This window comes from Engystomops pustulosus, chromosome 9, assembly GCF_040894005.1.
Source record: "Engystomops pustulosus chromosome 9, aEngPut4.maternal, whole genome shotgun sequence".
Lineage (NCBI taxonomy): Eukaryota > Metazoa > Chordata > Amphibia > Anura > Leptodactylidae > Engystomops > Engystomops pustulosus.
Window position 1 is genome coordinate 45,089,363 of NC_092419.1, and position 15,757 is coordinate 45,105,119.

General features: G+C 38.6%; 1 protein-coding gene across 1 annotated transcript in view; it reads left to right on the forward strand.

Moving 5' to 3' along the window:
• The window catches only part of TRPC5 (transient receptor potential cation channel subfamily C member 5), a 237,064-nt gene that overhangs the window by 63,431 nt on the left and 157,876 nt on the right, over positions 1 to 15,757 (forward strand). The window contains exon 2 of the mRNA XM_072125474.1: positions 13,780 to 14,178. Within this exon, the coding sequence (XP_071981575.1) occupies positions 13,801 to 14,178 (378 nt within the window). The 5' untranslated portion in view covers positions 13,780 to 13,800. The remainder of the gene's footprint in view (positions 1 to 13,779; positions 14,179 to 15,757) is intronic.

A 15,757-nucleotide genomic window follows, 5' to 3' on the forward strand; every position in this document is an offset into this window, starting at 1 on the left:
CAGGTTCCCTTTAATATGGTTTCCAGAATTAAGTATTTTTGAGTTTATTATTCACATCTGATGTCTGCCTGATGAGGAGGACTCAACATATATACCTATTACTAGAGTAAATTATGATATTTGTATAGTATAGTTGATTGCCTAATTTAAGCAGATCTATTGTTACTGATGGTGTGTGTGTGATGATTGAATTGTGGTTGTAGATATACTGTATTTCTATAACATAATCTTGAACTTTTTTTTTTTTAAACCAATGTGGAATTAAAGTAATGAGAATCAGGAAGGCACCGTGGCTAAATGAGTAGCGCTGGGGTCCTGAGTTTGAATCCCACCCAGGTCAACATCTGCAAAGAGTTTGTATGTTCTCTCTGTGTTTGCGTGGGTTTCCTCCAGTTCTTCCGGTTTCGTACCACACTCCAAAACGTACTGTTAGGTTATTTGGATTGTGAGCCCCATGAAGACAGGGACCATGGTCCTGTCATGAAAATTACATCTCACAAACTATATAAGAACTTACAGATAAAAAAAAGTTTTTTGCAACTTAAAGTCAGGTGAGACTGCTGGAAAAAATAATTTAAAAAGTTAAATTTTTAGTAATGGTAAAAGGCAGTTTCAATTACTTCCGCAAAAAAGGAAAGCCTATCATTTGAGAGCTTGTGCTTACAGATATTGATACTGTCCAATCAGTGCAGTTGTAAGTAACACAACCAGTCCAGAAGGAAATTTGTAACACGCAGAAGTCAAATTATTTATAAATGTATTGGTGCGATAAGAAGAGAATGGCACAAAACAGATCATCCAATATTGTTGGATTATGATGAATATAGTTAATCCCTGAAAGAAACTTCACAGGGAGTTAACAACATTATGAAGAAGAATTGCACAAAAGATGTTGCAATATGAAGCTGTATTTTATGTTTGAGTTCTGGGGCATCAGATGCCCAAGAGCTGACGCCTTGGGGGTCATTTACTAAGAGCCCGAATCACTTTTTTTTTTTTGGGTTTCCCGAATATTACTGATTTGCACAGTTTTTCCCTGAATTGCCCCGGGATTTTGGCGCTATGGCGGTCGGAAAACACGACGAATTCGGAAAAGCGCAGAATTTTTTTTAAAAAATGTGTCGCTTGACACTCGCTTACCTGCACCCAGGATAGGATCGTGAACTCCAGCGAACTTCAGCGGACTTCAGCACAGCAGCAACACCTAGTGGACATCGGGCTCACTACCTTAGTGAATCACCAGAAGACCCGAATCCTCCTATGAGAACGCACCGCTGGATCGCGACAGGACCGGGTAAGTAAATGTGCCCCTTGAGTCAAACTCTGCTCCCACGATATTCATTAGATGACATCTCTGCCTCATACTGAACTTGGAGAAGGTCATTTATTTTTCTTACACCAATTTGCAAAAAAATTGTAGCAATTAAACATTACCCGGCTACAGAAAGCATCACTCCGGTTCCCCCTGAACATATTACATTTTTTTCGTCTGAATCGCTTCACAATATTTATTTTAAGTCTGTTTTTACGTCAGACCTAATTGTTGCTGGCAGCTGAGGGGTTAACCAGTTTCTCCTGTCAGAGACATTGTAAGAGGTTTACGAACGTCTGGTGAAATAGAGGATAAAAGGATAAGGTAGGAATCAGATGTGATTTGTTTCGAGAGGACCCATAATAACCAATACATCAGTTCTCTGTGCTGTGTTACAGATTCCGCTGGGAGCCGGCTACAGCAGAATTACTTCAAATAGGCAGAGTGTGCACCAAACCGCAGATGTTTCCACTGACGATTAAAAAAAATTCTGTATTTCAGACATGTTTTTAGGTTGTTTAACCACATCCAGTAATTTTGTTTTATCTCTTCAAACGGGCTGACTCTTTCATTACATCCCGCTTTCCCTTTCGTTTCACCTCCCCTTCATGTCATGCCTTTGTGTTTAGTTAACTGCAGATAAAGTACATTTTGTCCTAGTTAGACAATCCGTCTTTGTTTCCTGAACTCACGGACCATATTAGATGCTTGACTTTTATGTATGAATTGCCAATTCTATTACACATTCTCTGTACTGTGGAAGACAATAACAAATCCATCTACCCTGCGAGCCAACATGGGAATGGTAGAGCGGAATACAAAAGGCTTTGTTCCTTCTTATGAGAACTAATAGGTTTTAATGTAGTAATATGCAGCTGTGTTCCTGATGTAGACAGGGTATTGCATTAAAGGGCACCTGTCAGCAGATATTGTCCAAGTAAACCACTACAAGAATGTTTTCAGGCATTTAAAGACATTTAAATGGGTCTTCCCACTGGCAAATTAATGTTATTGTTTATATGATGAAAAATATTACAGTTTTCCAATATACTTTCTGTATCAACTCCTCTTGTTTTTCTAGATCTCTTCTTGCTGTGATTCTATAGGAAGTAACTATGTTTACTTCCAGTGGTCAGAAATCTGAGTATAATTACAAAGGTGCACAGCTCGTTAGTATCATAGGGAGTAATCAGAGGTGTGTGATATAACGAGCCCTGACCCTGCGTGGCAATGGACAGATTTCTGTCCACTGGAAATAAACAATAAAGTTTTCTATAGAATGACAGCAAGCGGAGATCTAGGAAACTGAGGAATTGGTACAGAAAGTATACTGGAAATTTTTATAACTTTTATTATCCATACAATATCCATTATTTGCTAAAATGGGACTTCCCCTTTAACTTTCATGGCCCAGTGTGGAGGCATCATCCTGAAAATTAACTTTGAAGTGAGATGTAAATTGTTGCATAACGTCACAAGGTGGACTAGCTCTGGGCTGAAATTAAAGGGGTATTCTCATCTGGGCACTTACATTCAGTTTCACTAATCTTCCATATATAAACATTTCTTCATTTGGATGTTATTAAAAAAAAAATTCCTGTGTGAAGATAATTTCTCATAAACATAGACATGTTTTCCCGATATGGCTTCCTCGGATACGACCACCTCACACTCTGGCAGCGGTGGCCAGACATACGCTATAGAGTCCTGCCTGACCACCTGGCTTCAGCGATCATTACCACAGGACGGCTGTAGGACACACAGTGACTCACGGACATTTAATACACAAAAACTTTTTGTTTCTTTGTGCAATCCCTCCAGCAGAGGTGGCCGTAACCAAGGAAGCTATCTTGTTTCTAAGGGACAACATGGCTACATTTATGAGAAATTATCTTCACACAGGAACATTTTTTTAATAACATCCAATTGAAGAAATGTTTACATATGGCAGATTTATCAAACTGAATGTGAGTGCTCAGACGAGAATACCCCTTTAAGATCTCCCTGCCGCAGAACATCCCCTCTGCTGTAATTAAAGTCATGCACCAGACATAAGGGCATCAGCTACATCTAAGATGCTTTCTAAGGGGAGGAGAGCTCAGTTTAAAACTCTCCACCTTTTTGGCTTTATACAACCAATTTACATTTAATTTCAAAGTTGATTTTCTGGTTGTTGCCACCACTCTGGGCCTTGAAAGAAACATGATCAGGAAAGTGTTACACTACTTGACAGTAGTGTAGTGTAATGAAAGGACCAGATAAAGGAGCATAGACAAGACACTGAGACCAGATACTGAATTCACCAAAAGCCCTACCTGATTGCCTTATATATTCAAGGCGGTATTTGACAACTGGATGACAATCCCTCCCTATACCAAAGTGCAAAACACGTAGAAAAGGAAAAAACAATACAAACTGATAACACAAAGAACAAAATTGCTAAAAAGGTGAAGAGCCAAGAATGACTAAAATCAGCACCCTAGAAATGGTGGACAGGACTGATATGGAATACAAAACCGCAGCCCCAATATCAATTGGGCTAGGGCTCGATGATCCAGTCAGCACAGAGAGAAGGGGAGTGGTGTGCAGGTTGTCAATGGTTAACTATTGCTTGACCACAGCTAATTTGCAGAAAAAGTAGACAGGTGTGGAGTTAATCAAAATAGCAAAGCAGCTAATCCCATGTTCACACATGGTAATACGAGAGATATAATAAGCGCCTCCTCAGCCGCATAACACAGACAGAACATGACACTGATGTTATAGGTAATTTATTAGGTCAATTTCTGCTGACAGGTTCCCTTTTAGGCTAGTGGAAAATGCCTCTCATCAAGAATAGTGTCCCATATTTGTCTTCATGTCCTCCCAATGTTTTATGTAGAGGGGAAGTCTTATAAAACTAAACAATTTTTAACTATTTTTGATTAACGTAACATCAATACTAGTATTTTGTATTGTACATTGTGTGCTTTCCCTATACACACACATAAATTAGATGGTATCAGTATTCTGTAAGGTTAGTATGATTCTAATGACACTTTTGTAAACATTGTTTGTAAACAATTCTTCCCTAAAGGTAAAGATGATGTACTCAACGCAATAACATTAAAGGCACACAAAGCTATTCTGCAGGGTACCTCTATACCAGTGGTGGCGAACCTATGGCACGGGTGCCAGAGGCGGCACTCAGAGCCCTTTCTGTGGGCACCCAGGCCATCACCCAAGCACGCCAGACAGGACTCAAAGAATCTACAGCTAAAGCTAAAAGATGCTGCTTTCAGTCATATTTTGATACTTACTTTGCTACTTGGGACTGTAGGAAGAGGGAGAATGAGTAGACAGGGACGAATTATCCCTGCTGGCACCAAAATTCTCTGTACAGAGGGACACTAGAAAAAAGCTAAAATGATGTAAATTTTCCATCTTGTCGTCAGGAGGCCAATATGATCGAACATTGTTGATGAACAGGGAGAAATAAGCTACTGCTTTAATTTTTGGTTGGCACCTCGCGGTAAATAAGGGGTGTTTTGGGTTTCAGTTTGGGCACTTGGCCACTAAAAGGTTCGCCATCACTGCTCTATACTATAACCATGCACCGAAGTCCTCATAGTGTAAGCTATACATAGTATAAGTTATGAGCTACATCCAGATTGTGGTCAATGTTTTTATGGAGTGTTTTAGATTGTACAGATCCATGATTTTTATCATTGTGACTATGATACACTTACACTTTCTCAAATGAACCTGACCCAGAATCTAGATCAATGTCTGCACTCGGCAACAACCAATCATAAAACATATAGTCCACAAAGGATTTCTTGACTAAGATCCCCGGGGACTACACTTGAGGGACACTTTTATCAATGCATTACAGTCTTCTCCATCATTCATGGTAGTAAATGTGCACCATAAATTACTCCCACACCCCACAGTGTATAAGGAATAAGGAAGGAAGTATAAGGAAGACTCATTGGAAACGCTGATTATCATCCTCCTCTCCAGCTTGTGCCAGCATATGAGAACGGAAGAAAAAAATTGGGCTGTTTTCCAAAACAATGTTTTGCTTTGTGAAATGTCCATGTAAGCTCATCATCACATCTACTTGTTGACCACAGAGAGCTGGAGCTAAAGTTCCATGTGGGCCAGTGGCCAGCCCTGCACACTTAGGTAACAGTGTGATCTGCCAACATACCTTGTAGTTCTAATTATCTCTGGAAGCACATCAAGGCCAACGCTACAGCCTCATAAATAAGGAAAGGAAGGAACAGCTGGCAACATCCAAATGGGATGGAGTGTTTATAATGGGATGCTGGAATGCAGTCACTTCTTGCTGCTAATACCGCTACTAAAAATACAACTCTCATCAATCCCCCAGCTGTTTTATAGTAATATTGTCCAACTAGAGTATAGGGTAAAGAAAGGTAGGCACTCACCACGTTTTCTTAAAAGTCCTTCTTTTATTCAAATATTCTTAAAAATCGGCACACACAGGGAGGGGAAACATGCTGAATGGAGTGTTCCAGGGACGAATCGTTTCGCGTTACTATCAACGCTTCATCTTGCCTGACCTCAACCTTCATCTTGCCTGATTCCCATTCCTGACATGTATAACTTTTCCTCTTCTTTATAGTGGTGTATGTGTTTGATAACCGCTAAAGCCAAAACATTCCACAAATCTGTATTTGGCCAAAAAAAAAAATCACATTTGATAATTCATTGGACGTGTGCCTGGATCTTTATTCTGTATTCACCCTACTACTTCTTAGAGTGATGGGAGGGTCTCAGGTGCAGTTTGAGTGACGGACCTATCAGATGCTGGGGATCTGGCTACTCCATTCATTGCTGATTACACTTCTCTCCTGGCTCTTGTAGTTCTACCTACTATATTGTATTTCTTCTGTGTTTTCTGGCCTTTACTTGGTTAAATACTTCCCTCATGATATTTTTATCTATTCGTCATCTTAGCTTTATCAGCCTGACAACATTTTTGTCTGTCTGTTTATCTGTTCTGTCGTCTATTAGGTACCTGTGGGTTAACGCAGTGTGGGCAACTAAGCAGGGACAGAGATTCTAGGAAGTGTAAGTCCTTTTTTTAAGATTCTTTATCCATTTTATCAATCAACATGTTGAAATACAAAAACACATGCCAATCCTTATCAACAATTGTACCACACATAATTCTATTCTATTCGATTGATGGCTGCCCCCCCCCCCCCCCAAAAAAAACTGTTCTTATTTCTATTCATACCCAGTCAACGGGATCTTGAATCTCCCTTTTTATAGACTTTGTCTATCAAACCAAAATTCACACACCTTTGTCAACTCTCCACATGTTCCTATATTTTTGAGTTGCTCTGCATACATAAAAGAAGATCAATTCTCACCTCCCATCCCTTTAACCTCGGTGGTTTGCTGTTTTTCCAATTAAACCAAATTGCATTTCTAGTCATGAGTAGTCTCTTCATTACATAGAGTACACATCACGACAAGCTCCCCACCCCCAATTTTGTGCGCAGAACTTTTAAATTAAAAGGGATATTATACCTAAATATTGACTGCAGTTTATCAAAAATACTTAAAGGGATATTCCAGGAATCAGCCTAATTTATATATAAATGGGTCCTTAAAATATGAGTTAATATGTAATTAGTTGTTTTTCCTTAGCAGAAAATGCTGTGGACATAGACTGTAATGAAGAATAAAAATGCTACTGGCCCTTTAAACAGTCCGTTAATTTCCTCCGTGTGGAGAAGACACAAGACAGAAGATGGCCACATGTCCACATCACATGTCCTGCACCTGCCTGTGCAGGTCATGTGACCACCATTAAGTTTGGCTATAGTCGGTTGGTTGAAGTGCATCCAGTATGGCCAGTGTTGTGGAGATGGCAGTTACACATCATTACTTTGGTAACAAAGCAAGAAAACCTATTGGATCATCACTAGGAGCAGAGCATAAGAGATATGAGGAGTTTCTAAAAACTAAAGGATCTTGGGACTTGTAGCTTCCTGTGGCGGCCATCTTGGTGATAACTCTGCATACTTTAGACAGGCCATAAAAGTTTGTGAATCATAAAATCAAACTATTTAAGCTCCATTTTGTGACTTATGACATTGAGTTTTGTTACATTCATTTATTTATAGCATCATGGGTTTTTGTATGAGACATTAAAATTCCCGGAATACCCCTTTAACCAATAAAGATGCAGTTTTGGACACCATCAAACCACATGCACAAGATCCCCTTTTGTCTAATTGCATCTGGGGCATTTTGTGTCATTTTTTTTAAGTGATTTAATTGTTTCAGCATGAAGTGTACTCTACGCAATATAAAAATCTGAGTAATAATATAGGACACATTTTAGTCATTCTTTTGACCATAAACAACGAGTCAACCCAATCTTCAATAGATAAACTCGCCTCATTCTTTTTCCATTTCTTATAGCATTCTTTGATGGGACGGGATATCTTACTTTGTTGTCCAGGCTTATATACTAGGGACATTAAACACCTAATCAAAACTCTACAACCATAACGTCAAATTATTTCAGACCACTAATCTAATAGTGCTAAATTCCTATTTGTGTTACCCCCTGTAATCTACTTTTACTTAGTTTCATCCCAAACCCACTGTAATCATGTGAAAATGGACTCTATAATCTTATTTCAAAAACACTTCGGTTTCCAATAAAGCCCAAATATTGTAAACATTCAAAAACTTTAATTTTTATTTTAAGTGTATTTTACCAAATTTATATCAAAATCCATACATGCAAGCCCTTTTCAAATGAATATAGAACAGTAACAAGAAACCAAATACTAGTCTGTGTCCAACAATGGCCATGTATTCTCAAATGTTGCATATACTGTACAGAACATTGTATTATATAAGATATTAAAGGTGATTTACCATGAAAGAAAGTTCTCAAATTTTAATCCCCTAGTCATGTTTACACAATAAAGATTATTTTTCACCCCTTACTTGCAATTTATTTTATTGCTGTTTTACCTCCTATAACTCACTGAAGGTCAGTGTAAAATTCGAAAGTGTGGACGGGGACTCTCTAAGCAGACATTTCATGATTCCTCTGTATTATGAGATGCTGTGTGCTGACAATGTGATTATATTATAAGATTATCAGATTGTACAGTTGCAGTACATTGTAGAAGTGATCAGATCCCCTAGGGTTCATGTATACTGAAATAATATAAAAAAAAAAAAGTTATAAAAAAATAATAATGAAACTAAAAATTCTAATCACCTCCCTTTCCATAAAACACATATAGAAATAAATAAACACATACAATCCTGTTAGATATCTCTATGTCCCAAAATATCTGATCTATAAAAAATATAAAAATGTTTATCCCTGGCAGTGAACCCTGTCAAAGAAAATAGTGTCCAAATGTCTGCCACTTTTTTGCCATAAAAATTTTAATAAAAACATGATCTAAAGTTTGTACTCTTGTCGTCTTGGTATTAAAGAAAACTTTCTCTCATTCGCAAGTAATGACACTCTGCCTAGCTCCATACATCAAAGTTTGAAAAAGTTACGGGTGTCAGAATTTTGATTTAAAACGTGGTACTTTCATTTTTTTAAAAAGTAAAAAGAAACTTTATAAAAAAATGTTTTACCTTCATAATCATTCTGACCCATACTATGAAGGAGAGCTGTCTTCTGGACCACACAGTGAGAGCTGTACAAATAAAGCCCATCAGAATATGACACAACTCTGTATTTTTGCCATTTCCACCACATTTTATTTTTGCTTCCCAGCACAGAATATTAAATGGTTCCACTAGAAAATACAATTTGTCTTGCTGTTAACAAGCTCTAATGTAGCGTTGTAAACAGAAAAATAAAAAAGTTATGGCTTGTGGAAGGACCGGAGTGAAAAACAGAAAAGCAAAACAAAACCAAAAAAAATGGTTCTGAAGGGGTTACATAGAACAGTAAAAACAGATGATGTTAGTGCGACTGTCATAATACACAATCTCTGGAATATTGTAACAACCAAGATGAAAACAAACTATATTGCCTGCCTTCTGCACCCAAAGATATTTCAATAACCTTTTATGTCATTCACAAGTCATGCTTCATTAATAGATGTTTGTACTGAATAAAATTATACTTTTACCTTTTTAAATTATACGTATCCGATTTCCTAAAACTATTTTATTAGAGTTCCATTTTTAGGGCAACGATTCTTATCTAGAAATATATTGATCTCACTAGTGACTATTCCTTTTAGTGATGGCACCTGCACAATGAGCCGTCATTAGACTAAGCACAGCGACATAAAATGTTCTTCATGCAACACGGGAACAAGCAGCGGCTGGCAGCAGTGTTCAGGCAGATGGAGAATCTCTATTCTTGATAATGACAGTCACATTTCACAAGTTGCGATTGGATATCATCGGACAGTTAACAATCTGCTAATTGGTTTCTTGTTCAATAGTGATCCAATATGACCTTATAAATCTCCAGACTGCCAACTAGCCAGTAAGGATGGATGAAATAAGACTCTGTAAAGCCTCGTATCTTTCTATTCCTTTTTTACTATGTTTTGATTATTTTTTATTTTATTGGTACAAATATTAGGCAGGTGTTCATTTTATGTTTTCAGAGTCTAAGTAGTACAGGAATTTATATTGTTAAAACAAATTGGAGAACACCAAAATCATATTTGAACATGACCTTTAAGAAAACCTACCATTTGATTTGATGCATTATGAATAGAGAACATACTCGTCCAAGCTCGTTCGAGCATTTGCGTACTCGCAGCAACTGCTCGTTGCTCGGACGAATATTTCACCAGCTTGAGAAAATGTCATTTCTTGCCGTTTTGATTTTTGGCGGCCAGAAACAGAGCCAATCACAAGCCAGGAGACTCAGACGCACGTGGTACACTTACATGTCGATAGCAGTGGTTGGCTGGCCTGATCAGGTGACCCTGGTATAGACTAGCCACTGCCACTGGTGCTCGGATCATTCTCTGTCTGGATGCCATTAGGGATAGAGCTGCTGCTGGTCCGGGCTAGCATTAGGGTGTTCTATTAGATTAGTGTTCGGCAGGAGTTAGGGCTACAATAGCGTTATTTTTTATTTATTTGCTTGTGGCTGGGCTTGCTGGCACTAGTAGTGCAACTAGTACCATATTGTGACGGATTTCCAGGGAGACTTGTGAACGTTATTTTTGGCTCTTAGTGACACACATATCCATTTCAAACAGCTAAGGGGAACAATTTATTGGGGGTTTGATTGAATTAGGCACAGTCTTTGTTCACATTAGTACATTCAGCAATCCGCATTTCAGTTTGCTTTCTGATTTCTTCTGCGTGTTTCGTTCATAAACAAAAAAAAAAATACATTTTCTCTTTTAATTTTTTTTTTGGGGGTGGGAAATCTCTGTTATAGCAATCACATTTTGTCTACTTTAGTTGAGCGGTTGTGCCTGCTACTGTTTAGCAAGCTAGTCTCCAGAAATTGCTGCCTCCAAAAGTTGTCTCCATAGCTGCCTCCACACGTCCTCCCCTTAGCAAATGAACTGTGTCAGGCTACATTTTCGGGTGTTTCAGCTGTGATTTTCTGGCATTTTATATGGGTCACTCATTTTCACAATACATGCAAATCTGGGTGAATGAGTGCGTGTCTCCCCCCCACATGCCTCCGCACATCATCCTCATAGCTGCCTCCATACGTCGTCTCCATAGCAGCCGCCACACGTCGTCTCCATAGCAGCCTCCACGCGCCGTCTCCATAGCTGCCTCCACATGTAGCCTCCATAGCAGCCTCCACATGTAGTCTCCATAGCAGCCTTCACAGCTGCCTCCACACGTTGTCTCCATAGCAGCCTCCACATGTCGACTCCATAGCTGCAACCAAAAGTCGTCTCCATAGCTGCCTCCACATGTTGTCTCCATAGCAAACGAGCTGTGTCAGGCTCATTTTTCAGGTGTTTCACCAGATACGTTATGAAACTTGGTCACTATGTCGCCACCATGCTGTGTTATTGACTAAATATACCGTTAACCTTTTGTTCATATAGGAAATCATTTCAGCGCTTCTTGCTCACCTCCTTTGGTTCCTCTCTGCTGCCATAATTAGGCCAAATACTGATACGTACAGTGCTACACGTTATCCTTGCCAAAAGGAATTTTTTAAATTGGTTTGAAGCCGGAGTCCATTTGGGGTATGTCGCCATGCCACTCTCTAGCCTGCCGCTGCTGCCACTGCCTCCGCATGCCATCCCCTACAGTGTCAGGGTCAATTATTGGGTGTTTTAGATGCTATCTCTGTCATTGCCATGCTGTTGCCATAATGGTGCGATTAGGCCTCCTCAGAGGCATCCATGCATGCTGCCCCTGCTGTTTCCTGTCCAATTCCGTGGAGTTTCCATCATTTTCTGAGGTTTCCAGGTTTTTGGCCAAGCTTACCTGTGCAGAGCCTTGGTCCCCTTGATAAATGCTCGAGTCCCCATTGACTTCAATGGGGTTTGTTATTCGAATCGAGCATCAGAAAAAGTTTGACTCGAATAACGAGTACTTGAGCATTTTAATGCTCGCTCATCTCTAATTATGAAACAAACATACCTTGAGAATGCTGTAGCTACACTGATGCAGAATCATATCTTGTTTAATCCCTGAACTGAGTGGTTTTGCTGAAAAAAACAATTATACAATTATGATAATAATAAATCGCTCCTGTGTCTGCGCCAACACTCTCCAGGATGCATGGCTATTGGAGATTTGTCTGAGGGGACAAGGTAAAACATCTGCTAGCAGCTTAAAGGACACCTGTCATCAGGTCTGTGTCACTTGTCCTGTCACCACTACCTGTTGGAGCAGCTCACAAGGATCCATCCAGCCTAGTTATTTCATACAATAATCATTATAAAATCCTCTATTCTTTATTATGTAAATGAGTCTGGTCACATGGTCAGAGGCAGTGATGTCACCTCTGTTACCCCCTCCCCTTGCTCATGTCTGTGTGTAATGTATAGTAAAGCATTGCTAGTGTGTGTGCTGCATCTGCTGACATGCTGCATCCTCCTATACACAGAGACACAGACATCAGCTACACAAGTACTTGACATGTTCTGCTATAACTTGGCCACATCCTGGAGCTGTCACTATCTCTCCTATACACACACATAGGCTGCAGGGGGCACCAGCACCAGGAAGCACATCATTATACAGCCTCACATCATTATACAGGCTGTCAGTCAAGCACTGGGGTGTGGCTGTACCTCCCACTCATGAATAAGCCAGACAGCTTGAATATGCTAATGACTCATTGGACATTTCACAGGTCATTTGCATACAGCTTTAGGACCTCATTGCTTAGGTTTACAGGCATGTAGAGGGACAATGAAGGGATAAAGGCAATGCTCTCTAATGGCAGTTTATGAAATTAAATTTAGTTTAGGGGGGTTATTTTGCCTGACGGGTTCTCTTTAATGCCTGCAAATAGCTATTTAAAGTAAATAAGAGAATTGATAATTTCGTCTCAGTGCAGATTAATGCAAATGTTTTTATACTCTATAGTTGTATTTAAAGTGAAAAGAAGATGATTATTTTATCTTAGAAGTACACTTCAGGAGTATATTTAGTAACAAATGTTTTAAAAAGATTAGGTATGAGTCCAAATCTGCTCAGTCCACAGCAATGTTGCTCCAATGGTCCTTTGGTATACAACCCTTCTAGTCTTCTTAAAAAAACTGATTTTTCACAAAAATATGTCCTCTAGTTTTGTAAATTTTTTTTAACAATCCTTTTTATTTCCCCTAACTATTCGCCCACCCTAAACTCTTTTTAGCTAGCCACAATTTTAAAAGATTCATTTCAGACCCTTAAAAATGTCAGATTTGTGAAGAATCTAAGAACCAACTAATACATTCGCTCATCTCTAATTATAAATTGTATGTTGTATGCTTGGGGCCATGTTTTGCATTGGGGACCAGGAGCTCAAGCTGCTCTTCTTTATAGAAGGTACTCAAATTTATGGAGTTTATAGTATAGTATGGTATAGAATCTAAAACTGCAGCTCTGGAGGCTCCGATAGAGCAAATAATTTTTTTTTTTAGTAACTCCTTTAGACTTTATTGGAAAAAAACAGGGTCTCACCATTTCATTCAGTGATCATCCAAATACGATTACTTGTGTCTATGGGCAGAACATGACAACTTCTGTCTTCTAAGAAGGTGCCCCATTGGTAATTCACGATATTTCTTGTTTAAATGTAATCATTAACCTATAAAAATTATTTAAGTTCTTAATAACATGAAAAAAATCATGCAGGATAAATGAATTCTCCTACTTGTGTTTAACTGGCTATTCTCATCATGAGTTTTATTGCGGATATTGGAAGTGCCTATAAAAACTTTTAGATAAAATTCAAGTCTATAAACACATGACAACTATTTATTTTTACATGACACAAATCTTTTATTTTCCTTCTCCTACAGGTTGTAATGTCACTATGAACAATGGCCCAGCTTTACTACAAAAAGGTGAATTACTCACCCTACAGAGATCGGATCCCACTGCAGATTGTGCGGGCAGAGGCAGAGTTATCACAGGAAGAAAAGGCCTACCTCATTGCTGTAGAAAAAGGAGACTATGCCAGTGTCAAGCATGCCCTGGAGGAAGCCGAAATCTACTACAACATCAACATCAACTGCATGGATCCACTTGGCCGAAGCGCTCTTCTCATAGCCATAGAGAACGAAAACTTAGAGATCATGGAGCTGTTGCTCAGCCACAGTGTATATGTGGGGGATGCTCTTTTGTATGCAATAAGGAAGGAAGTGGTGGGAGCTGTGGAGCTTCTACTAAGTTACAGAAGACCAAGTGGAGAGAAGCAGGTGAGTGAAAATATTCCATATCACACAGAAATGTAAATGTAGTACATGTTTCAATGGTTTTCTTGAAGAAAGTGTCAAATTGTACATTTCTTTGTAATTTTACTGTCATTTTTTTTACGGTGGGCAGCCATTGTTAACAGCAAAGATGACCTTTTCCGGTGTTTCTGGTGAGAAATGTGTTAGAAATGACTGTAAGGGGATAGTATTAGGGAAAGTTAGGGAGAAAACTCTGGAAGAGTTGGAATCCATTGGAAAAGTTCCCTTTTAATGCATATATTTCGGGTGTTTTTTTAATTTATTGCAATTATAAATAGATAATGGGTGAAAACTTTTATTCCACACAAATATAACAAGTATGTAAATACCCGAGTAACACCATATTTATTAGATTTAATGTGTGACCCTACTAAGTCACATCCCCTTTTGATTTAAAAAAATTCCCAAAAAAAACTATAGGCAAGTTTACTAGATTTTGTTACAATTTTTGTATAAAACACCTTTGTTGATCAGTTATTTTTTTGTGTGAAAGATCATAGCGTAAAATTTAATGCTACTGACATGACATAAAGTAGATGGGGGTATCTATGGCTACTGCTTAGGGAATGTAGTATTAACTGTCCATGGACATCTCCATTTGGCTTATTGATTGGGGTCCCTAATAGATTATCCTTCACTATGTTATCAAAATGGAGCAGGTGTACAGGAGTTTACTATATGGCGATTAGGTCATTGTTAGAGGAAATCTGTGCCTATAGATATAAAAAAGATAACATTAGCACAGTAAGTGCGTAAATGCAGAACATGAGTTTTATTATGCTCAATAGATATTATCAGCTTTTATGCCTCACTAAGGTTTAACTGATTTGCTGAAAACTGCAAAATTGTTAAATGTTAATAAAACCCCAGCATTCTCCATTTCCTTACAAAATCAGTAGTCCGTGAACTTTATCATTAGCTGTACCATGCATTAGCTGTTTTATAGTCATACGCACTGCATGTGGCAGTGTTTTCTAAGCTAAAAGATTGAGATCCATGAGCTGTGCTCAGCTGACCGAATGCAATTCCTCCCAAGGCTGCGCTGTCTCCCCCGTAGGCATTAGCCACATAGCGTGGGGCTATTGCCTAGGACTGAGCAGCCACATTCATGTACTTATTCTTATTCTCTTATCATAAAAACTTCTATATGAGGTATACTTACTACTAGAACATATCTGTATCCCAATAATATTGGATCATTGTGGCAGGTATAGTATGTGGCAAGTATAGTATAGTTCCTCATATTATGCTGAAGCCAAGAAACCGTTCCTCATATTGCACCAATATCCCCATAATATATATTTTGGACATCATATAAACTCCAGTCTAGACTCTTAGCATATATGAATACAAACATAAAAAATAAATCACATCTATAAAATACATAGTTAAAAAACAGAAGTTTTCAGTCAATTCCATTATATTTTATAAACCTGCCTACTAGTTGATTGAATGTTAAACTTTTTCGTGGAGAGCATCCACCATGGGATATGAGTTTCCCTGTCGCAACTCAGCACAATAGGGTCCCATGGAAATCAATAGC